Source organism: Megachile rotundata, chromosome 4 (genome assembly GCF_050947335.1).
Source record: "Megachile rotundata isolate GNS110a chromosome 4, iyMegRotu1, whole genome shotgun sequence".
In the NCBI taxonomy this organism is placed as follows: domain Eukaryota; kingdom Metazoa; phylum Arthropoda; class Insecta; order Hymenoptera; family Megachilidae; genus Megachile; species Megachile rotundata.
The window spans coordinates 8,041,987-8,065,826 of record NC_134986.1 but is presented as its reverse complement, the minus strand read 5'-3'; the positions used below and the strand labels follow the sequence as shown (position 1 = coordinate 8,065,826).

Genomic DNA, 23,840 nt, shown 5'->3' with positions numbered 1-23,840 from the left:
TGTAAATAATTATTTGATATTTTAAGTTTATAAAACGCGTTGTAATCAAATATAACAACATTTAAAATTTGAAATTAGTTCAAAAGACAACCTCGCGGTTAAATTATAAACGGTCATACATTTCTAGGCGTTCCTAAACTTATCGCAATTGTTTGAATCGCGATTAATTTATTGCAGTAAACGAAACAATCATTGAGAGAATAATGCACGTATAACAAGAGAAGTTTGAACACATGGTTCTGTAATTGCGATTTAGCCAATCAATCTTCCTATTGATCAATATTAAACTGAACGATTTTTAGAACGCTTTCAGCACAGTTACGCCAAGTTCTTTTTCCTTGTCATTTCCATTCCCGTTGTGTTTTCGGTATCAGTTTACTGATAACCTCAGTGATGCTTAGTAATGATATTGTTCCGATCAGCTGCAAACATTTTCGTTAAAAGATCAGACAAAAAAAGAAGTTCCATGGGAGCGTTATAGGATTATCACGAGAAATTTGAGTAACGAAATAGAGGGGACCAACTTCGGAAAAGATCAACGATGTCAAGCAGCATGTTATCGAGCCTCTCGGAGACTTTAAATGCATCCGAGGCCGCGATTCGTCTTCTTATCTCCATTTTACTTGGTAAATGATATTTTTTATAGAGACATTGCCTCTTTTCGTTGTCTCCAGCCTCGTAAATAGAGATTGTTGTTCTATTGAAAACGAACGATTGTTCCGTTAACCTATAACTGTTTCCTTTTCTTTTACATAATCACTAGTTGCGTAATTAACCTCTTCAAATTTTCTTATGCATTCGATTACTGTGTACATTCGTGATTACCCGAATCCTCATTGTATGTCTTCATGAATCAAAACAAAATTCAACACGGTATTATAAAATCTTTTGGGAAAGGTTATGAACTCCACTTTTGCGCATGCGCATACGATATTTCTATCGCATTGTGTACGAATCTCGTTTCAACAATAACAAAATCGTCATATGTATTGTTATGAAAATTATTATACTTTATATGACAAAAACGCTATACAAACCACAGATAATTAATATACTGTCAATATTTTGATGTTTCCAATGCTTATTTACGATATTGAAATATTCTCTTTATTGTTTTGACAATATGTACATATTGATCGTGAATTCGTAAATTTTAAAATGTGGGAATCAGAAATTTAAGAATTCAAAAATTGAAAATTGAAAATTTTTTAGTTTTTGGAATGTACGAGTTTGAGATAGGAAAATTTAAAATTAAAAAATTTGGGAATTTAAAGACTTGGAAATTCGGGAACGAAATTTTGACACTTGAAAATTAGAGGTTTGAAAAGATAAGTTTTTGGAACGTAAGGACTTAAAAATTTCGAATCACAGGAAGTTGAGAATATGAAAATGTATCGTCGAAGGTTTCCATTACTGAAACGATAACGATTGCAGGAATAATGCCAAATAATAAACCTTGCTGCTGTTTCTCGCTAATATTACGTTTACCTTGAATCTAAGTCGTTTAAATCTACGACTTTATTTATGTTTTTTTTTTATCTCTGATATCCATATTCACATATTAGGTTGTGTAATACCTTTTGAGAATATATTTTTCTTAACATTCTTTTGCAACAATGCTAATGTTTTTAATTGACTTAATGTAAAAAAACATAATTGAATTTTCAGGTTTACCTATTGCCCTTGTTCACAGACATACATTATACGGAAAAAGTCCGATTCTTCAACACTTATATTTTTCATTCGTTGGCCTTTTAATTTGCTACTGGAATTATGGTAATTATGTGCATTTAATCGGCTTATAAAAATATTTATAGCGGATTTAATTTCCGACGTTTATATCTCTTTATAATGATTTTTTTTTTAACAAAAATATTAATCCTAAATAAATATTATTTTCAGAATTCAGCACGATACATTCGGCAACCTCGTTATGTATCACTTATCTCATCTTGAAAATTTTTGAAGGTTCTTTCTTATCGGTTTTAATTACTTTCGTCTTCAACATGTCTTATCTCCTGTACGGTATGAACGCAATTACTACTAGCGCGCCAATATTAGCGTATATTCAAATCACTCTATGAATATTGAATAAGAGTATTCAAACAGTTTTTAGTAGCTTTGGAATGCTGTTGTATAACGTGAATTATTCGGTGGTTTACCGAGAATTACTAATCCGGAATTTTATATAACATAGGTAGTAATAATTTTATAAAATTATAAAAGAATTTATAATATTCTGTTTTTTCGTTTGCAGGATATTTCATGACGAGTACGGATGATTACGATATAAAATGGACTATGCCACAATGCGTATTGACATTGCGATTAATTGGCCTAGCGTTCAATTTGCTCGACGGTAAAAGCCCAGAAGTACGTAAAAAAAAAATACCTTACATGTTCGCTACCGGCACTTGAATAATGTGATCTGTTTTAAGAAAAAAATTTATAGGATTCTAAGACAATGTATATGTGAGCCTGATAGCGAATGTGTTAATCAACAAAATACAAAATTTTAGTTTTTATTAAATGAAAATATTTGCAGGGAAAGTTATCTGCGTCTCAGAAACAGGTAGCCTTGAAAGAGCAACCTTCGTTTCTAGAGGTTGCAGCGTTTATATATTTTCCTGGGTCGTTTCTTGTTGGGCCACAATTTAGTATGAAAAGGTACTTAGACTTCGTAAACGGTCGTCTCATCGATGACGTAAGTTAACATGTTAATCGACAATGTCATATCTAGAATCTTGATTCATTAATCTTAATCCATCAACGATATCTGACATTTTCTGAAATGTTTAAAATAATATTTAAAGATATTTAAAATGCTAGTTTTTAATAAAATATGTAACTAAATATTGCTACATAACTTTGAATTAGTTAAAAGTCATTCAAGAGTTAAAAATTAAATAACATTACCGATTCTACATAAATAAAATAATGTATAACGACTGAAAAAATAATTTATGCATTTCATATTTTTAGAGCGTAACAGAAGGCGACATTAAATTACCAGACTGCGTAGTACCTGGTATTCGTCGAATACTCTTTGGATTTGTATACGTGATATTGTACCAATTAGGGACTCTGTATATTCCCGATCAGTACATGCTAAGTGCGGAGTTCGAGAAACACAGCTTCCTGAAACGTCTTTTCTTGATTGGCTTTTGGGGACATATTAATCTTTATAAATACATTTGTTGCTGGTTGTTCACCGAAGGGGTAAGAATTTATTATAAGAAACTAAAATTAATAAAGCTAGATATACTAATAAAATTATTATTTTAGGTTTGCACAACATTTGGACTGACTTACAATGGTAAAGACAAAAAAAATCGACCTATTTGGGATGGCTGTGAAAATGTGAAGTTGTTAACCTTCGAAACGGCAACCAGATTTAATCATTATATCATGTCGTTTAACATAAATACCAATCATTGGTGCGCGGAGTACATATACAAAAGGTTGAAATTTATGGGGTCTAAAATCTATAGCCAGTTCTTCACGTTGGTCTTCCTTGCTGTGTGGCATGGGTTCCATTCAGGATATTATGTGTGTTTCTTCATGGAATTCATTATCATGTATGCTGAAAGAGACGTAAGTATCACATACTTTAACATATTTAAAAATAAATAGTTTGTATGATTTCTTAATACGTTGACTGGTGTGTCATGATGCATTTTCATAGAAATTCATTATTCATATTATTAGGAAATCTTTTATTTATATAGTTAAAAATATTGATATAGTGTTACTTAATAGAAGTAGTAAAATATGATAAAGACAAGGCCTTCAAACGTAAGTATGGTCCTCCAAAATTGAAAATAGTCGATGTAGCTCCCTCCTAATTATTGTTGCAGCTTACATTGCGTCTTACACGACTTAACATTTTTATTCTGGATTCTTTTAGTTAACTCAGATATTAGAGAAACAGGAGAAGCTGCAGGATTTGATGAAGAGTCATCTGGAACTTCGTATTGCTTTTTGGATTTTTACCAAAATCTACACGGATCTTTTTATGGGTTACAGTCTCGTTCCATTCATCCTCTTATCATATTCTCGTTACCATCAACTTTATTCTTCCGTTTATTACTGTGGCCACATAATATACCTGTCGTATCCCTTCCTGTCCATACTACTAAAGAAGTTTCTGATTAAAAAACGTCCGAGAAAGGTTGAATAATGTGCGACAGTAAATTAATTTAACGTAAGCTTAGCGGTGATCGTCTTTCGAAGATAAATGCAGAAATTTCCAGAAAAAAGAACAATAATAGACAACTTAACTTTGTAAATATGATCATAGGTTGCAAAGAAGGGGTAAGAAATGCTTTCAAACTACACATTTTTAACGGATGGAAAATATTAGATTATAGGATTATAGAGAAATTTGTCATTTGCGTACAAAATGGGGAATATTTTGTTACTAGCTCTTGCCGTCAAAAATGATCGTCTTAATTAACTTATTAACGCTTGTAAGCGCATTCTAGAGATTTCTTCTTGTCGGAAGAACTTCTGGAAGATCATTTTTTCTATGAAAAGGTGCTCAGGATTTTTTCTTTTCGGTTTAAACGCGGTTTAGCCAGTTAAGTAGATTCCCAAACTATTTTTTAGCGATCGTAGAGAATTAAATGATTAAATTATAAAAAGCGCAATGGCGGCTGTGCAAACTAGTCAAAGGACAAATCGTAACGATTTCAAGGATTTGAACAAAATTCGCGAATCGAGGCTTTCCCTTCGAACAAATAACAGTCACCGTTGCACACGTTTGTAATTACATCGCTATACGATTTTACATATTCGATCACTGATCGAACGTTTAGTAAGAATCTCTATTTTTCATACAATTTCCTTTAAGTGTATTTACAGAGCTAACAGCATTTATAAGGCGATCAACTTAGAATATTCGTTAATTGAATTCTTTTACACACAGTTGAATAGTGTAGACTTAAATTTGACTATGAGTGAGACGGGGAAAGACAACGTATGAATGAATGAATGATAAAAGAGTTTTATCTAATCAGTTCCATTCAGAAAGTCTAGCACAAGGTATTTAAGAAATTCTTAAGTTGAAAGTATCGCGCAAAATATTTTTGCAAATTATTCAGAAACGCAACAATTTCTTTTTTGCAAAATGCTATGTTTATTGTGAAGTATTTTAAATAACTTTTTATAGAGGCGAAACGTACATATCGGGGATTCTATCATCGTAACTAACCCCCTGTGTTGAAAAATTATTTTCGATATATATTTGTATACATATATTCTGATATTATAACCCCAAAATTCTATACCAAATTAAAAAAAATTCTTCTATATCTTTTAATCGTTCTTCTTTTCTTGTTTTCGAAAAATTGACTTTTGTACTATTTTATTCGTTATCAATATACGTTTGATAGTGTTAGCTGGTTGTATATTATGGTGGCCAATTTGAATTTGAAAATTGCTGAATTTGGTGCTATAGAAGTTGCACAGGATAGTACTTATGACATATCAATTTTAGTCTACCAAAAATTTTGTGAACTTCCCAGAATGATTTTTAATACGAATTGATCATTATATATGCAACTATATGGTGATAGCAACTATTTTGTTTGGTGCAGAGGTTTTAGCTTTAGTTTGTCAATTAAAAATCCGGTGGTTTGGAAATGTGTAAATTTGGGAATGTGGTGATTTGAAAGTTTGATATTTTGAAAGTAGGTGCTAGATTGTTAAATGTTAGACAATCCTTGTTAAACATTTCCGCATATTTTTTTAACCAGGAGGAAAAAATACACAGAGAATTTTACAAAAGTACAAATAGTTTTATTAAAATATAAATTCATTTATTACAATTATTTCTAATCTAACATATCGAACAAATTCTTTAGTCGAACGTCTATGTGGTACAATTTTTTGCACAAGATGTAATACCACATCTTCGGTAATCTATGGATTTACAGTGATAAATACTCAAAATGTCTAAATCTACGGAACGGTAAATCTACAAATATCGGTAGTAGTAATCCGTATCACGGATCGGTCTCCAAAACCTCCTAGACGATTTTCCCAAATAATATCCCTGTAATTAGAGATTCGAGTGTTTCATTCGCGACAAATATCGCTCGCGATTAAAGCGTTTTAATAGGGCCCTCCTGAACTTGACGGTGGTGCACCGTAGTTGTCTGACGGTGGTGCTTGCGGAGGTCCATATTCCGCGCTCTGTGCTTCTTTCTGTACAATAAACAATTTAACGTTAGTTTTGTTTGTTAAAATGCGAATTCTTAAGGTGGTTGTATCATGTGTCTCGAAATTTCATTAAAATACAAAGATGTAAATATCTGAGTGATATTTCAGAAAGATTCACTGTACCAGATTGGAGATTTGCATTTAACATTTGCATTCTACAGTGTAGACAAAGCTAGATATTCCTTTCTTGCTAGATGTTCATTTTAGACTGCATTTGGTTTTGTGGACTTTTTTTTAAATATGCAGTTGTTCATTATAACATTTTCATGTAATTTTATCTTCTACCATAAAAATTCATTTGCAATTCTCTATATTCTTTAATTAAGTACTATGTTTCACGATTAAAGTCCTTGATAATTAACTTATGTAATCAAACTGAGTTTCGCATTTAATTTGTATTCGTTTAATTATGTTATGATATTATAGTATTACAGTCCAACAGAATATTTCAAACAAAATTAAAAATTGTTTAATCCAAGGAAATTCATGTTTGAAGCAAATTATATTTTCCTTTTATCAAAACCACACATCAATACTTTTACATTGCTACTTGTATCACTTATATACTGCATATCCTTCCTCTCTGACAAGACTTAAAATTCATTTACCATATCTGTATCCTAACATTCTACACAACTAAAGTCAAGATACAACCACCTTAACCACAAACTGTTATTGTACTTATAAAAGAGAAAATACGTGTTTCGTTAACCTTCTACAAAATAAAATTATTTTACATAACCAATAGTGCATTTCTTGTTCTCTCACCTGTGTCTTATATCTGATGAAGTAAACTTCCGGTTTGCTGGGTTGCGTCGGTGCCTGAGTCGGAAGCACTACTTCGGGCGCCTCTTCCGGCTTCTTCACCAGAACATAAATCAAGGTCTTCTCTTCATCTTGAGGAGGTAATGGCGGAAGTTGAGGAGCGGTAGGCGTCGGTGGCGTCGGCGCCTTTATGAACACGATTTTGTAGTGTTTCTGAGGAGGTGCCGCCGGAGGAATATATTTCGGCGGTTTGTATTCTGGTGCTTCAGGAGGTGGTACGTGGACGTACACGTGTTTGTGGACGACGGGTTGTTGCTGGGGTGGACCATAACGATCCGGAAGCGATGGGGGACCGTAGCTACCGGATCCACTTGAAAGACTAGCACCGCTCGATGGCGGGAAATATGAGCTCACAGGTGGTTCCGGAGCTGGCTTCGAGAACGCCGAGGCTACTAATAGTAGCGTGGTCTGCAACCAAGTTTCAAATTAAGTCATTTATTGATCGTTTGATCAGTTTTGTTGGGCATGTTCACGTTCTAGTTTCACTATTATGCTATCGAATAGGCAGAAAGGTCTTCTAGTCAAACTTGTAAAATAATGATCATTCATTTTTACAGTGCTCTTTCATTTTTACAATTTAAATTTGACGACGTGAATTTTGATGAGAAATGACGATGTAGTTTTCATGACTTACAATTAGTTAAACTAGCTCAGAAGATATGAAACTAAGGTCCCTTCAATCAAAGACACAAAATAATTGTCATCGATGATTACAACTGTAATTGTTTTCTATAAAAATAAAGCAGGCTGCCTCTTACAATTTATAGTTTTATTTTTTTTTTAATTGTTTGCACTTATTCAGTTTTGAAACACTTTTGCAACATGTAAGACAGGATTTTGTATTCGTACAAATTATATTCGTATAAATTGTATGACAGTAGTAATTGTACCAATACAAAGCTTCTTAATCTACCAATATCTTCATTTCACTCAGGAAAGTTTCACACGAAACTTTCCTTAATTTCTTTCTTTCCAAGAAGGATTCGAATGATTCGATCAATCAATAAATGAATAATTAAACGATAAACAGGGTAACAGTGTAAATAATTAAAATGGACGTTCTCAGAGGAATAATAGGTGTAAAAGAGACAACGGTACTAAGCGAGAAAATTTGTGGCAAGGAAAGTTAGATGCCGAAAGTAAAAGTAGAAGGAACTGGTTATTATCGTAGATATAATCGGTGGAAATAATTAGCACGACATCTTAATTATATCGCCTTTGTTTGCACTCGGCTCTGCTTATCGCTGTTTCTATAGAAATGTGAACAAGACCGAAGCAAGCTTTCTGAAGGCCTGAGCTATCGAATTTTTAAGGATTTACATGTTTAACGTTATACAAGATCTAATATGTATAATAAATGTTACAACATATATAAATTTCTTAAAAAAATTAGCAATGTCTTTTATGATATCAATATATAAATTTCTTCAAAAATTTAACAATGTTTGTTATAACATCAATATATAAATTTCTTCAAAAATTTATAAATGAAATAATCTGCTTCCATATATTAATGGATACTATTGTAGATTGTAGTTTATTAAACATCTTCATTATTTATATTTTTTATTTTAACAATGTTTCGTTTTATTTGACGAACCTAACCTCTCTGACCTATTTCTAAATTTGTCGATATCAAATTAATTTTTAGTATTCAATTGTATTAAATAAATATTTAATATCTAATGTTCTAATATTTTTAAAAAGGCATTCACTAATAAATGAAAACTAGTATTCGCTATAATTCCTGAAAATTACTTTCGAAAACATGTGCAATACCGGAATATCAAGATTTATAACAGTCGTTAACGTCGAATAAGTTAATAACTGGCCTCCTGCGGTTAGTTAATAACTTCGACTTAATTTCTTTTCATATTTATCGTCACATTTAATTATACCAAGAGTAATAATTTATTTTCAAGCTCCCTTCCGCCCTTGAAGAAAAATATCTTCAAATAAAAAATTCAATGTCAATCTTAAAAAGTAAGTAATATTATCATTGAAATTCCTTAAAAGTTAACCAACCATAACAGCTAGAGTAATTCTTTCTCGCTGCTGCTTTCATTTCCATTAATTAAACTATACGCGCCTAGTTCCATCGGTGTGAAGAATAAATTTGAACAGTCGAATTAATTTGAAACAAATTAATTTTGGAAGACGTGGAACAAACTGATTTAATACCTCGTTTTATATTTACATCATTTGTATAACTGAAGCGGAACATTGGTACACATGTTAACGAAGCTTGTTAACCCCTTTACGCCATATAAATTTTAAATTACATGCGAATTTGCATGTCTTTACATTTTATTTCGTTTCTTTGACTGTATGTATTTTATCGGTGCATTTCTTATTTTTATGTTGGTTAAGAAAGTTTGTAATGCTTTGCATTGTTTTTTGTAAAATTTGTGAAGCTGGAAAATTTGTAAAATTTGTGAAGATGTGAAATTTGTAAAATTTGTGAAGCTAAAAAATTTGTAAAATTTGTGAAGTTGTAAAATTTGTAAAATTTGTGAAGCTGGAAAATTTGTAAAATTTGTGAAGCTAAAAAATTTGTAAAATTTGTGAAGTTGTACAATTTGTAAAATTTGTGAAGCTGTAAAATTTGTAAAATTTGTGAAGTTGTAAAATTTGTAAAATTTGTGAAGCTGGAAAATTTGTAAAATTTGTGAAGCTGGAAAATTTGTAAAATTTGTGAAGATGTGAAATTTGTAAAATTTGTGAAGCTGACAAATTTGTAAAATTTGTGAAGCTGGAAAATTTGTGAAATTTGTAAAGCTAAAAAATTTGTAAAATTTGTGAAGTTGTACAATTTGTAAAATTTGTGAAGCTGGAAAATTTGTAAAATTTGTGAAGTTGTAAAATTTGTAAAATTTGTGAAGCTGGAAAATTTGTAAAATTTGTGAAGATGTGAAATTTGTAAAATTTGTGAAGTTGTACAATTTGCAAAATTTGTAAAATTTGTGAAGTTTTAAAATTTGAAAAACTGTAAAATTTGTAAAATTGTAAAATTGGTTTTAAAATTCAATTATTGCTCTACACTATCATTATTAACTTCTGTTGTTTCATTTTGTTTCTTCTTCTATTTATTACAATTTCTCCTTTTCCTTTCATTACTCAAATAAATAAAAATTTTATACAACACAATAGCTAAATTCCAACAACATACTTTCCTCCATTTAAAACATAAATTTATCCATTATTCCTAAAAGTTGCGTCCTACGGTTTTGTAAAATGATTATTCTTGAGATCCTCTATGATCCCTCCAAGTTTAAACGAAGTCGGTGTTGCCAAGGTCGTGAAGTCTCCTTCGTATGTAGAAGCTTACACCGAGACAGATGTAATTTCTTCAAAATTCATCGTGCGCTATTACTAGACGAGAACAATTGCGTAAGCGTAACGATTTAACATGGTAGAAAATCGGTTGCGAAACGATCGCGAAGTACACGTTCGTTGCATTTCTAGTACACGCGCAGACATTACTCACGGGCGTACGTGGTCGCGTGCACACGGAATACACGATCAACTTTCTTCGAGAAAACAATTTGGTCACTTTCGAATGACCATCGTTTCGTTTTATTTTATAACCTTTCTACGGTGGACCAGACGATACGTGTAATCTATATACTCTGAAAACCTGCCTAAGATTTCTGTTAGTTCAATTTTTCTAATGTAAGATGGTGGAGAATGATACTTCAAGAATATATCTTTTCATAATTTTCTACATCACTTCTACATAATACATCTTTTTTTTAATTTTATTAACTGAGTTTGCTGTTTCATTTTTGTTAGAAATGCAAAATATAAATATGTAAAATATGTAAATATGTGAGGACACATATGACTTCATACATATACATATAAATATATCTATACGTTTTTAAATAAATGTGTAATGTGTATGTTTTGTTTTCAAACAAATGTATAGATAGTGCGTTACTATTGTCTTTCAATAAATATTTGACAAATGGTTTTAAGTAAATCTTCAGTTTCTGAATAAAAGTATATATGTTCGTTCAATTTTCTTAAAAATTTAACAACCACTAGCTATACATATAGATATTTTTTCTTATATGTTATGTACCTTATATGTTATTAAGTAAGATTTGAAAATCTTTGTTCTATTTTTTAATTGAATTTCTATTAATTTCAAATGAGTAAAATAAAATTAAAAAGAAAAGATGCTTTTGCTAACTCCATGAAAATTATCCCTGAAGAGATTTGTCAGAAGTAAAGAATAATTTCATTGCCGACAAACTTAATTGATTCTGATGATGTTCAGTTGATTACACTTTCAAGTACTAAATAAAATTATTACCGGATAAGTAAGAACGGATTCATAAAATGAATGACTCAAGTGCAAATTCATGTGTTACCCAAATATGGCTGACACGATCATCGTAAAAGTAACTGTTTTATGTATCCTTTCTTTTTGTATTACATCTCATAAAATGTATACTCAAATACTGCATTAGCATACTCAACAAACAAATACGTAAATTATATATAAACGTAGGTATAATTTTATCAAAAAATTATAACTAAAATATGAAATACTAGTTTTCGTTCGATACAATGAAAATTTGAAATTTCAATATTAAATGTGTGTGTATTAAATTTCTGTTATTAAATGCGTGGTGTAATTTCACGGTTGCATAGTGAAGATATTAAAATTAAATATTTCTACTGTTAAAGTGAAGCGATATTAAATTCTCTGTAACAAAAATTCTTCTATTTTATTATAATATTCTTGCAGTCTAAATTTAGATAAATGACATACTTCATAATTAATCAAATTGTTGACAATATTTTTAATTCAATATATTTATGATTTGTTGTTGTACCTTTTATAAATGTATGTAACCTAACCTAATCTAAACTATCCATTATATTTATGATTTGTTGTACCTTTTATAAATGTATGTAACCTAACCTAATCTAACCTATCCATTATATTTATGATTTGTTGTTGTACCTTTTAAATGTGTATGTAACTTAACCTACTCTAATCTATCCATTATATTTATGATTTGTTGTTGTACCTTTTATAAATGTATGTAACCTAACCTAATCTAACCTATCCATTATATTTATGATTTCTTGTTGTATCTTTTAAAAATGTATGTAACCTAATCTAACCTAACTTATTCATTATATTTATAATTTTTTGTTGTACCTTTTAAATCTGTATGTAATCTAATATAACCTAACCTATTCATTATATCAATGATTTTTTATTGTTCCTTTCAAAAATGTTATATGTTCACAATATTCTATTATTTTATTTTAATAAGAGGTATTTGTGTATTCATCCCTTTCAATGTTTAGTATAGAATGTCTTTTTTAGTGCAAAATATTTAATTCCTTTTGCAGAAAATATTTACTAAACCTTCTTTTCTTTTGAATTTTTCTTTTCTTTTCCGTTGTCATTTTCGAATATAAAGAATTTTATTTGCAAATAAAATAGACTTGCAAAATGAAATAAACTTGCAAAACAAGTCAAGCAACATAAGGTTAAGGTGAAGGGTTAAAAACTCTTCGTATTCGACACAGTTTTCCCGCGATCTTTCAACATCCTTTCAGCAGATTCAGAGCGTAAAAGAAGTTTTGTCGAGCATCGCGAAAATGGAAATATACATTACAAAAATGGAAAGCAAACGTACGTGGTGTACGTAAATAACTCGATGTACGTGCAAACGTTATCGTGTCACGAAAACCCGTCGAAGATTTCACGAAAATGCATTCTCGATTGCACGTTGCAACGACATCACGTCGTCAAGAAATTGCCCAAATTTAAGCCAGTACTTTCACTGTATCTACCATCGATCCCTGAATTCCTCGTTTTTTTACGAGAGAAAGTTTCACGCGAACTGATACGTTCGAGTAATTTTGCGGTACAATTACTCGAAATCAATCGTGTCGATGTTACGTACCGGTAGAGGATCATGAACATCGTGCATAATAAGGAGGGTTAATATTATGTTCTTTACTATCGGTTCTTTTGTAACGATTCAAAAATGAAAGGCTTTTGTTGGTTTTTATGACACTCTTTTTACTGATAAAATTACTCTCTTCATTATATTTATACATAGTTTCTTTTTAATAATTTTTCAGTGGTGCAATCAAAATGGAGGAAAAGACGTATGTAGATGTATGTAGAGTCTCTAAGGATAAAATTAGGTACTCTATTTTTATTAAAATGTTCATCAAAATATTTACAAAACATCATTTTAAAATACTTTAACTTCATTTTAGAATAAATGTAGTTCTTCAATATTAACATGACACATTATTCAATTATACGTTTCACTAATATAGCGAATATTAATTTATGAAAGTATGACAAATTTACTTAAAAAATTTATGATAAATTTGTTTAAAAAATAAAACAATATATATACCACAATTTGATGTTTATAAAAGCTATGAAAAATTGCAATAAAACTTCTATTCACAATTATTGTCATTGACTTTTGTATGAACCCCCATTTTGTAATACAATTTATACTTATTGATGCTACATAAATGTTCATACACTTATTGTATACATTTCTAACAGTTATACATTTCATAATTATTTCTGACAAATAATTTAACAGCACAGTCAATTTAACAGAAAACTTGATTTAAAAACAAAAGTTAATTCAAGAACAGTTACTTTAAGACACCGTGATGGTGCGTCATGAACCTTCTTCCCTGACGCATTTTATTGCAACCCAAAACAGAAGAGTTGATCAAACAAAAATTATACAAAGTCCACAGTTATTTTTTCGTGTAGTAATTCTTCATACATTAAATGTTTCAATTCTGTTGTGAAGAGATTGTGAATTTCGTTTATGATTCGGTACACACGAGCTTCATCTTCATTTTGTACAACCGTTCGAACTTAATCACCCCCAGAGAAATATTAAACAGTATCTAACAATTCCGAATTTATGTAATGAAATTATGGAAGAGCATAACACATGGTTTCGCTGTTACACTTTCAGTAAAACATGAGGAAATAAATGAGAGAAACAAAGATGGCGATGGGGAGACTCGTAGAACTCACCAGGTAGACCAACGTCGTTCAAACTAAACCATTCCCAATAAAATATTAAACAGTATCTAACAATTCCGATTTTATGAAATGAAGTTATAGAAAAGCATAATACATAGTTTCGCTGTTACACTTTTAGTAAAACGTGAGGAAATAAATGAGAGAAACAAAGATGGCGATGGGGAGACTCGTAGAACTCACCAGGCAACCAACATCGTTCAAACTAAACCACTCCCAATAAAATATTAAACAGTATCTAAAAATTCCGATTTTATGAAAAGAAATTATGGAAGAGCATAACACATAGTTTCGCTGTTACACTTTTAGTAAAACGTGAGGAAATAAATGAGAGAAACAAAGATGGCGATGGGGAGACTCGTAGAACTCACCAGGTAGACCAACATCGTTCAAACTAAACCACTCCCAATAAAATATTAAACAGTATCTAAAAATTCCGATTTTATGAAAAGAAATTATGGAAGAGCATAACACATAGTTTCGCTGTTACACTTTTAGTATAACGTGAGGAAATAAATGAGAGAAACAAAGATGGCGATGGGGAGACTCGTAGAACTCACCAGGTAGACCAACATCGTTCAAACTAAACCACTCCCAATAAAATATTAAACAGTATCTAAAAATTCCGATTTTATGAAAAGAAATTATGGAAGAGTATAACACATGGTTTCGCTGTTACACTTTTAGTAAAACGTGAAGAGATAAATGAAATGGAAACAAAGATGGCGATGGGGAGACCGTAGAACTCACCAGGTAGACCAACATCGTCGAATTTCGAGTTGACCGAGAGGGTACGAGTCCGAAAAGTAGACGTCGCGAGGAGAACGTCTTTCACCGGCGATCTTTCACAGTTGTGTCGGCTGGATCGACAGATTCGGACTTTTATACGAGCTCGAAGAGGGGAAAAGGAACATCCCCGATCCTCTTCCTTTGCCCGTTCGATCATCGATCGGTCGATCTTCTTTCACGGTGCTACGTAACCCTGATCTTATTACGATCAACGTCCCCGCTTTTCTTCTCGCTCGTTTAGAGAGGATCACACGGGCGAAATTTATGCTCATAATCCGGGAAACTTGACGTTCGCGCGAGATCGATAAGAAACGCGAACAAAGCATCTTCCTTTGATCTCGCTGTTTTAATTAGTTTCGCGTTTGGTTTAGATTTTATCGTACGGATCTCTGATGCTGATCTTTCATCAATCTATAAACTATTTTAGAATCAAGCATTGTGGTCGAGTAATTAAAATATTTTGGTATTTTTGTTGGTATTAATTTTTGGAAAGTTTGAAATTTCTCGAGTTTTAAATTGTCATGTTCTCAGATTTAGGAATGTGTCAATTTTTAGATTTATTAATGTTTCAATTCTGGAAGTTGGAAATTCTTAATTTTCAAAATTATAAATGTTTACATCTTCAAATGTGGAGATTTTAAAATTTTGACATTTTTAACCTCCTAAATTTTGAATTTTTTGATCTGCAAATTGTAAATTTTGTAAATAGTTTGTTTGTGGAAATTTTGAATTTTCATCCTTGTGAATTTTAATATGAGAATAGAGGCTTTAGACAATAAAAATATTTTTTATTCAGAATATCAAATTTTAAAATAGAAAATAGAAAAAATAATTGTAATAATTAAACTTGAAAATATAATTGTAGTTATTAAACTTGTTAAAATGATTATATACTACTAACCATAGTTACTTTAATAAATAATTACTTATTATTAAATTACTCCTCTTACATCAATAAGTTCGATAATTAACTGTCTCTTGATTATTACCTTTTCATTCACATACATTTTATTTAACAAAAATAAATTCATACTTCAATATTTGACAAATATAGATTAACATATCCTTCTATCACCTTCACCTTGTAACATATTGTCAAGGGCAACCGAGTAACTTTTCCCTATATGTAACTGACGATTGTCCTTAGCTTCAGAGATACAAAATTATTTATAAATTGACGCGCATTTGACACGGTGACCTTGAAATATATTGTCAAGGTCAACGTCCTGAACAATTTTTCTTACATATATAACCATCTCTTGGCCTTAGTTTCTACGGTATACGTAAAAAACTTGAGTTAAATTTATGTTACGATGCTTGTGGGTTATTGGGGCGCAAATGCTGCACATATGTATTTCGATATGTCATATTCCTTTTGTATTTGTCTGTTTTATTTTTGATTTATATTTCTTTTGTGAATAATCTTGGTATAGTAGATATCGTGTAATTATACGACGTTTCAGTATATCGCCGTTATAATTTGCATGCTATTATACGTGAACTTATACATGAACTTGCACATGAATTTACAGATGAACTTATTACACATGTATGTAGCAGATACACATGTGATGTACTAGATATTTATATGGTAGAGTAGATATACATATATATGTACTATATGTATATGCATATGTTAGTAGAATATGTAACACTGAGACAGTTTATAGTGTATTAGTATGTCAGGTTGTAGTATACCATACTCCTTACAAAATAACGGTGATGTAGTGTAACGGTTATAATATATGTTTGTATAGATTTACGTGTTCACATATGTTTATATACGTTCACGTTCATTTATGTATACTTAAGTATATCTGTATACGTCTACATACGTTTCTGTAAGTTCATGTATGTCTACATACGTCTGTATACCATTACATGCGATTACATACGTCTTCACATGTTATGTACGTCCACATACGTCCACACACGTTCGCATACGTCCACACACGTTCGCATACGTCCACATACGTCCACATACGTCTACATACGTCTTCATATGTTATGTACGTCCACATACGTCCACGTACGTCCACATACGTCCACATACGTCTACATACGTCTGTATACCATTATATGCGATTGCATACGTCTTCATATGTTTATGTACGTCCACATACCTCCACATACGTCCACATACGTCTACATACGTTTACATACGTCTACATACGTGTACATACGTTTACATACTTTCACATATGTTTAGATAGGTTTACATACATCCACATACGTTTACATACATTCACATACGTTTACATACGTGTACATACGTTTACATACTTTCACATATGTTTAGATAGGTTTACATACATCCACATACGTTTACATACATTCACATACGTTTACATACATTCACACGCGTTTACATATATTTGCATACGTTTACATATGTTCACATATACTTGCATACGTTTACATATGTTCACATATACTTGCATACGTTTACATACGTTCATGTGCATTCATCTACATGTATATACAACTGAATATTTTTATATGTATTTATACTTATTAATACACGTTTTATATATCAATATAAGTTAATATATAATAGTACATGTTCATATACGTTTGAATATGTTAATATTTGTTCGTACATGTGTGTAAAGGTCCATATGCATTCATACATATATTCATATTATCTTGAACATGTCTACCTCCATTTATGTTTATCTTCATCAAATATACACTTTTTAATATTTCTTTTATTATATCTTCATCTTAAACATTTAGGATATTTTGAGGTATCACTTCAAGTTACAACATACATTACGCCACCCACGGAGTTACGTTAAGAACATAGTCAAAACTACTACACGATCAACTTCACCGATTGTATCAACTGACGATTAAAGTTAATCGAAATTACTTGTACTGAACCTAACATTCTTGCATAGATTACCTCTTACATTTCCAGATTTTACATCTCGCATATTAGACAACTTTCGTGAACATTCCACAATTCTGCAGTCCACAATTTCAGAAACGAAAGCGAGTAGAAAATTGAATGCAAATCCGAGGGTTAAATAAAGCTATTATAAATACGATCTTTCCGAAAAAAGAAGCGAGAATCCTTTAAAATATGCGTACACGCGTAGATTCTGAAACGATTGCTTCGCGATGGAAATAAATTAGCGTCCCGGTTAAACGTTACAAGACTATCGGAATAAATAATGATCAGTCAGTATAATAATGCGTGTTTCACGCTCGATGCGGCACGTTCGGTCGCGAAATTTCGTTATTGGAGGCGAAATTGAAATTCGCGTTAAATCGTTTCGAGCATTCTATAACGAGCGACCTTACAATGGACAGATGATAGACTCCACAGAATTTCTCGTTAAATTAACATTCGTGGTATGTATAAGTGGACATGCATTCAGTTTGTATTCAAATTTTCAGATCCATGAAATTTTTATATTATTATATTTTTATATATATTTGTACAAATGGATATTTCGTAAAATTCTTGTGTCACCAAATTTCAAGATCAGCAAATCTCTTTTGTACTTACATTCTTAGATAGCCAAACACTTATGACTTCAAATTTCTATGAACACCAAAATGTTAGATCAGTAAATATATGTATACGTTCTTATATTCTTAGATATCCAAATTCCCATGACTTCAAATTTCTATGTCGTCAAATTTCTGGATCAGCAAATCTCTATATTCCCATATTCATATGTGCTCAAATACCTACATCTTCAAATTCATATATACCTAAGTATCTATATCTCCAAATTTCTATGTTACTAAATACCTAAATCAGCATTTCTGTACATTCCCATATTACTTTGTATCCAAATCCCTATGACTTCAAATTTCTATGTCATCAAATTTCTGGATCAGCAAATCTCTATATTCCTATATTCATATGTACTCAAATACCTACATCTTCAAATTTATATATACCTAAGTATCTATATCTCCAAATTTCTATGTCATTAAATACCTAAATCAGCATTTCTGTACATTCCCATATTACTTTGTACCCAAATCCCTATGACTTCAAATTTCTATGTCATTAAATTTCTGGATCAGCAAATCTCTATATTCCTATATTCATATGTACTCAAATACCTACATCTTCAAATTCATATATACCTAAGTATCTATATCTCCAAATTTCTATGTTACTAAATACCTAACTCAGCATTTTTGTACATTCCCATATTACTTTGTACCCAAATTCCTATGACTTCAAATTTCTGGATCAGCAAATCTCTATATTCCCATATTCATATGTACTCAAATACCTATATCTTCAAATTCATATATACCTAAGTATCTATATCTCCAAATTTCTATGTCACTAAATACCTAAATCAGCATTTCTGTACATTCCCATATTACTTTGTACCCAAATTCCTATGACTTCAAATTTCTATGTCATCAAATTTCCAAATCATCAAACCTCTACATTCCCATGTACCCAAGTACCTATATCCTCATATTGCTACATTCTTAAATCACCAAACCCACATACTTCCAAATATTCAAACACCTCTGTCAAACTTTAAGATCTCCAAATTTCTGCCATACTTCCCATACTTCTAAGTATACAAATACCTATGTCACTAAATTATTATCTCCTTATTATTAAAATTCCCAATACTGTCTCACCATATTTAACTACCACGTGTACAATACAATTTTAGTTAAAAATTGTCCATTTAAAATTGTATTCAATCAAATTGTGTCTCTTCTCAAATGTAAGGACTTCATATATCTTCAACAAGTTACCATAAAAATTTGAGTAGTAATTCAATGGCCCATATACAGTAAGTCTAACTATGTATAATCATCTGAAACCCTATATAGTAAGTTTAACCGTGTACACTCGTTAATGTCAATCTAAACAAATTCCAAAGCGGAAAGAAAGTTACAAGGATCATCTGATATCGCAACGGATCGAGATTACGAGAAATCCCGATTACGTCCAAGTACTGTTAAGTAAGAGGATGCTTCGGTCTGAAATTCTCGTCGAGATTTCGTGGCACGATCTCGTGGTCCCGTCTTCGTCATCGATTCTCCCGATTGACCGTTCGAACCACTCGAATCATCCGAAACTGGCGAGGTTACGAGAGAATGTCCTTGATATCGGCCTAAATTCCTACGGGCGCATTCAGGTATTTTCTCCGTAACGTAATTCCAGAGGCAAGCGACAGAGGAGAGGACGGGCAAAACGAAGACGAGCGAAAGTGTGCCCGGTATGGTGGCCCTCACGGTGAAAGTCAAACTAATTACGAGACGGGCATGGGCACGTAAGCAGCTCAGAGAGTTACCGTTGCAAAACAATCCTCTTCGCTACGAATATTAACCCGGAACACTTTCCACTACCTGACTGAACGCTTCTTCGTTACTGCTCTTCTTTCTTCAATTATTTTTATTATAATTTGATTGCTTTGATACAGTACTCCTTTCAGTATTATTTTTGGTACTTGTTACTGTAGCTACTTTGTACTATTTCTATTGGTAAGGGAAATGGCAATATAGGAAGAGGATCATTGAGTGATTTCCACTACCTGACTGAACGCTTCTTCCTTGCTGCTCTTCTTTCTTCAATTATTTTTATTATAATTTGATTGCCTTGATACAGTACTCCTTTCAGTATTATTTTTGGTACTTGTTACTATAGTTACTTTGTACTATTTCTGTCGGTAAGGGAACTGGCAATATAGGGAGAGGATCATTGAATGCTTTCCACTTCCTGACTCAATGCTTCTTCGTTGCTGCTCTTTTTCTTTCTTCAATTATTTTAATTCTAATTTGATTGCTTTGGTACAGTACTACTTTCAGTATTATTTTTGGTATTTGTTATTGTAGTTACTTTGTACTATTTCTGTCGGTAAGGGAACTGGCAATATAGGAAGAGGATCATTGCATGCTTTCCACTTCCTGACTCAATGCTTCTTCGTTACTGCTCTTCTTTCTTCAATTATTTTTATTCTAATTTGATTGCTTTGGTACAGTACTCCTTTCAGTATTATTTTTGGTACTTGTTACTATAGTTACTTTGTACTATTTCTGTCGGTAAGCGAAATGGCAATATAGGGAGAGGATAATCGAAAGCATTAGATTGTAAGTTTTTCAAATTTGGAAATTTTTAGATCTGTCAGATTTATTAATTTTGTAAAATTTCGCATTTACTAATTTAGTAATTTTGATGTTTTTCTATCAGAACGAGTGCAACGTTCTGAGTTAATAAATTTTCAAATTTAATTCCTGAGTTCGACTTTGGAAATTTGCGGATTTAAACGTTTAGGTAGTACAGAGTTTGGGAATTAAAATATTTAATTCAATGCAATTCTGGGAATCTTTGAATTTGAAAGACATAAATTTTTAGAATATTCATAATTAATTCATAAATTATAATTAACTATTTGGGAATATGTAAAGTGAAAATTTGGGAATATGGAATTTGTATGCTTCGAAGTTTGAAAGTCAATAGAGATCGTAAATTTTAGACAGTTTCTTTATTGCGCTATAAATATGCCACATTACAGTTTCCTACTTAATACAGAATCGAAGATGCCATAAAATTGTAAGCTAACGTTGTAAATAAGTTTCTATGGAATGTCGAGAAATGTACTGTGTACATTATTCGTGCAAGATCAGTCGGTAAAAATTAAAATTCGATCAGCGCCATCTAGCGGATGGTGTTTTTCAGCTGCCCCTGGTAGCAGGATCGCAGGAAAGCGAGGAGGTACCCGAAGCAAGAGGTTTTCCGCCCACCTACGCGCGTGCGCCATTCAGCCAAACTGGCGCCGCCTCTCCAACATGGCGTCTTATGAAGTAAAATATATTAATAGTAGAGAATCATTAATTACTTCTTTATGAATAAATTTATGCACGTTTGCAATTAATGAACGACCTCCAATTTATTATCTATTTTTTCATATAATATTTGTTAAGATTTCATTTGAAAATAATTACTTATTAATAATTATCAATACAAATAATGTCATTATGAAATTCTATTAATGAATTTTATATGAGAAGGTTCAAATTAAACTGTCATTCAGTTGTCAATCATAAAAGTGTGTAAATTGTGATGAGAAAATGTGTAATTATTAATATGATTCGTCATTAATTCGATTTATTTAGTAGGACGCCATGTTGGATAAATGGCGTGGTTAGTTTTACCGCGCATGCGCGTAGCCGCGCAACCTCTTAGTCCGGATACCTCCTCGTTTTCCTGCGATCCTGCTACCAGGAGCAGGATAAAAACACACTCCACTAGATGGCGCTGAAATTTTTATCGACCGACTTTTCGCGATTACTACACACTGTTAAATAAGTACCGTCACAGTCGCGAGGAAAGCACAAGTATCTCGACTATGCCAAGTATTTTAACGCCATTCACCGTGCCTCTCGAGAGCGTCGATTACTTCATTTTCAGTTATTCAACCGTTTAGCATAAAAAGAGAATATTGAGAATTTGTATCAGGAGAGCATAAGTTATGAGGAGGTATCCTTCGTGCCATTTCTTTGAATTTTTATGGCGTCATTTTCAAGAATTCCTGTGGCGCGATTTTTGAAATTTCATCGACCGATTTTGAAAATTTGTATCAGAACTAATAATTAATTAATATCTAATATTTTACAAAGTTCAGTATAAGAAAAGTATCAACTTATTTTCCTCATATGATTTCCCCCGGGGAAAATCTACGACATACTGTATATTTCACATAAATTCTCATCAAAGCCTCCAAGTTCCCACGCTGCCGGTTGTTTTTTCAATTTCATTCAGAGAAAATAATACATATTCGATTATTTGTTGAACCAATAGCAACACTATTCCTGCTGATTCAAGACAATACAAATTGGATGATCGATTTGCTCGCGAATTACATAACGGAAATTTCTAGGCACTCAGTAACGAGGAAGCAGTTCCGAGCAACCTAACGTGACCTAACCCTCCGAGGATCTGTTACTTAACATATTACCATGGGAAAGTACGATTAATCGAAATTTTTATGGCTGTTTGGGACATCGGTGTAAGGGATGTGATAAATAGATACACGAAGACATTTTTCATTGGCTTTCAAGGACGATCATTAAATGAAGAAGAAAACGAGGTTTTACGAGATTTCAGCATCGCGCATTAGAGAGTTAAAGTGGGTCTTAAGTGATCGTAATGCCGGGGAATTAATACTGAAACATTTGCAGGAGAATCTTTTACTTTCAATTTTTCCATCCATCTTTTTGATTGATTTTGTGAATTATAACTAATCATATTATAATGGAGATACACGTCCATAAGTTACACTGGAACGATGTAAACATTATCGAAAACAAGGCAGAAAAATATTATATCTGTACTCTTAAAACGATAATATAGTAAAATCCTTATGAAGGGACACTTTTTCAGGGATACATAAAAACTAATTAAGTCATCATTGTGCGTGCTTCGGCTACTTTTTCTTTGATTACTTTCTTTGTAAAAATTTACTGTGCATGTCTATCTTTCACGGTCTAAGACTACACAGGGGGTCAAGGTTAACTTCCCATAGCACGGAGCGCACAACTGCTTAGTAATTAAATGATTAAACAATAAGTTTAATTAAGTATGCACTGTATGAAAACTGATGAAAATAAAGAAAAATTTATCAACAATCATTGTGTATTTATTGTTACCTAACCAACGCAACAGAATAAAAATTTAAATATTCATTTGATCCGAACATATCAAAATCTTCCGATTCCAAATTCCGAAATCCGGCCCCTTAATTCCAAAAATTATCCTGCCAAGTCCTCGCATATCATATTCTCCTGATACCAAATTCCGAAAACCGGAACCTGATTCCGAAAATCCTCCGTGCCACCTCCTCTCATATCATATTCTCCTGATACCAAATTCCGAAATCCGGACCCTGATACCGAAAATCCATCGTGCCACCTCCTCTCATATCATGTTCTCCTGATACCAAATTCCGAAAAC

General features: G+C 31.9%; 2 protein-coding genes and 1 long non-coding RNA gene across 4 annotated transcripts; 1 reads left to right on the top strand and 2 right to left on the bottom strand.

The window, feature by feature from the left end:
• Positions 1-330: 330 nt before the first annotated feature.
• On the top strand, positions 331-6,967 carry nes (lysophosphatidylcholine acyltransferase 3 protein nessy). The gene is made up of 8 exons (XM_003700969.3): positions 331-626; positions 1,669-1,776; positions 1,903-2,025; positions 2,258-2,373; positions 2,546-2,704; positions 2,983-3,219; positions 3,286-3,594; positions 3,908-6,967. The coding sequence occupies exons 1-8, from the start codon at positions 542-544 to the stop codon at positions 4,178-4,180; spliced, it is 1,410 nt and encodes a 469-aa protein (XP_003701017.2). The 5' UTR covers positions 331-541; the 3' UTR covers positions 4,181-6,967.
• Positions 345-994, bottom strand: LOC143264397 (uncharacterized). The gene is made up of 2 exons (XR_013038121.1): positions 777-994; positions 345-697 (listed from the first exon to the last, which is right to left on the bottom strand). It is a non-coding gene; the product is annotated as an uncharacterized LOC143264397 (long non-coding RNA).
• On the bottom strand, positions 5,778-14,988 carry LOC100876042 (uncharacterized). 2 transcript variants are annotated; one of them, XM_012279930.2, is made up of 3 exons: positions 14,855-14,988; positions 6,991-7,455; positions 5,778-6,207 (listed from the first exon to the last, which is right to left on the bottom strand). In XM_012279930.2, the coding sequence occupies exons 1-3, from the start codon at positions 14,867-14,869 to the stop codon at positions 6,115-6,117; spliced, it is 573 nt and encodes a 190-aa protein (XP_012135320.1). In that variant the 5' UTR covers positions 14,870-14,988; the 3' UTR covers positions 5,778-6,114. The 2 variants fall into 2 exon arrangements, with proteins under 2 accessions (XP_012135320.1, XP_076387495.1); XM_076531380.1 differs by lacking the exon at positions 14,855-14,988 and adding an exon at positions 14,476-14,490.
• Positions 14,989-23,840: the final 8,852 nt, after the last annotated feature.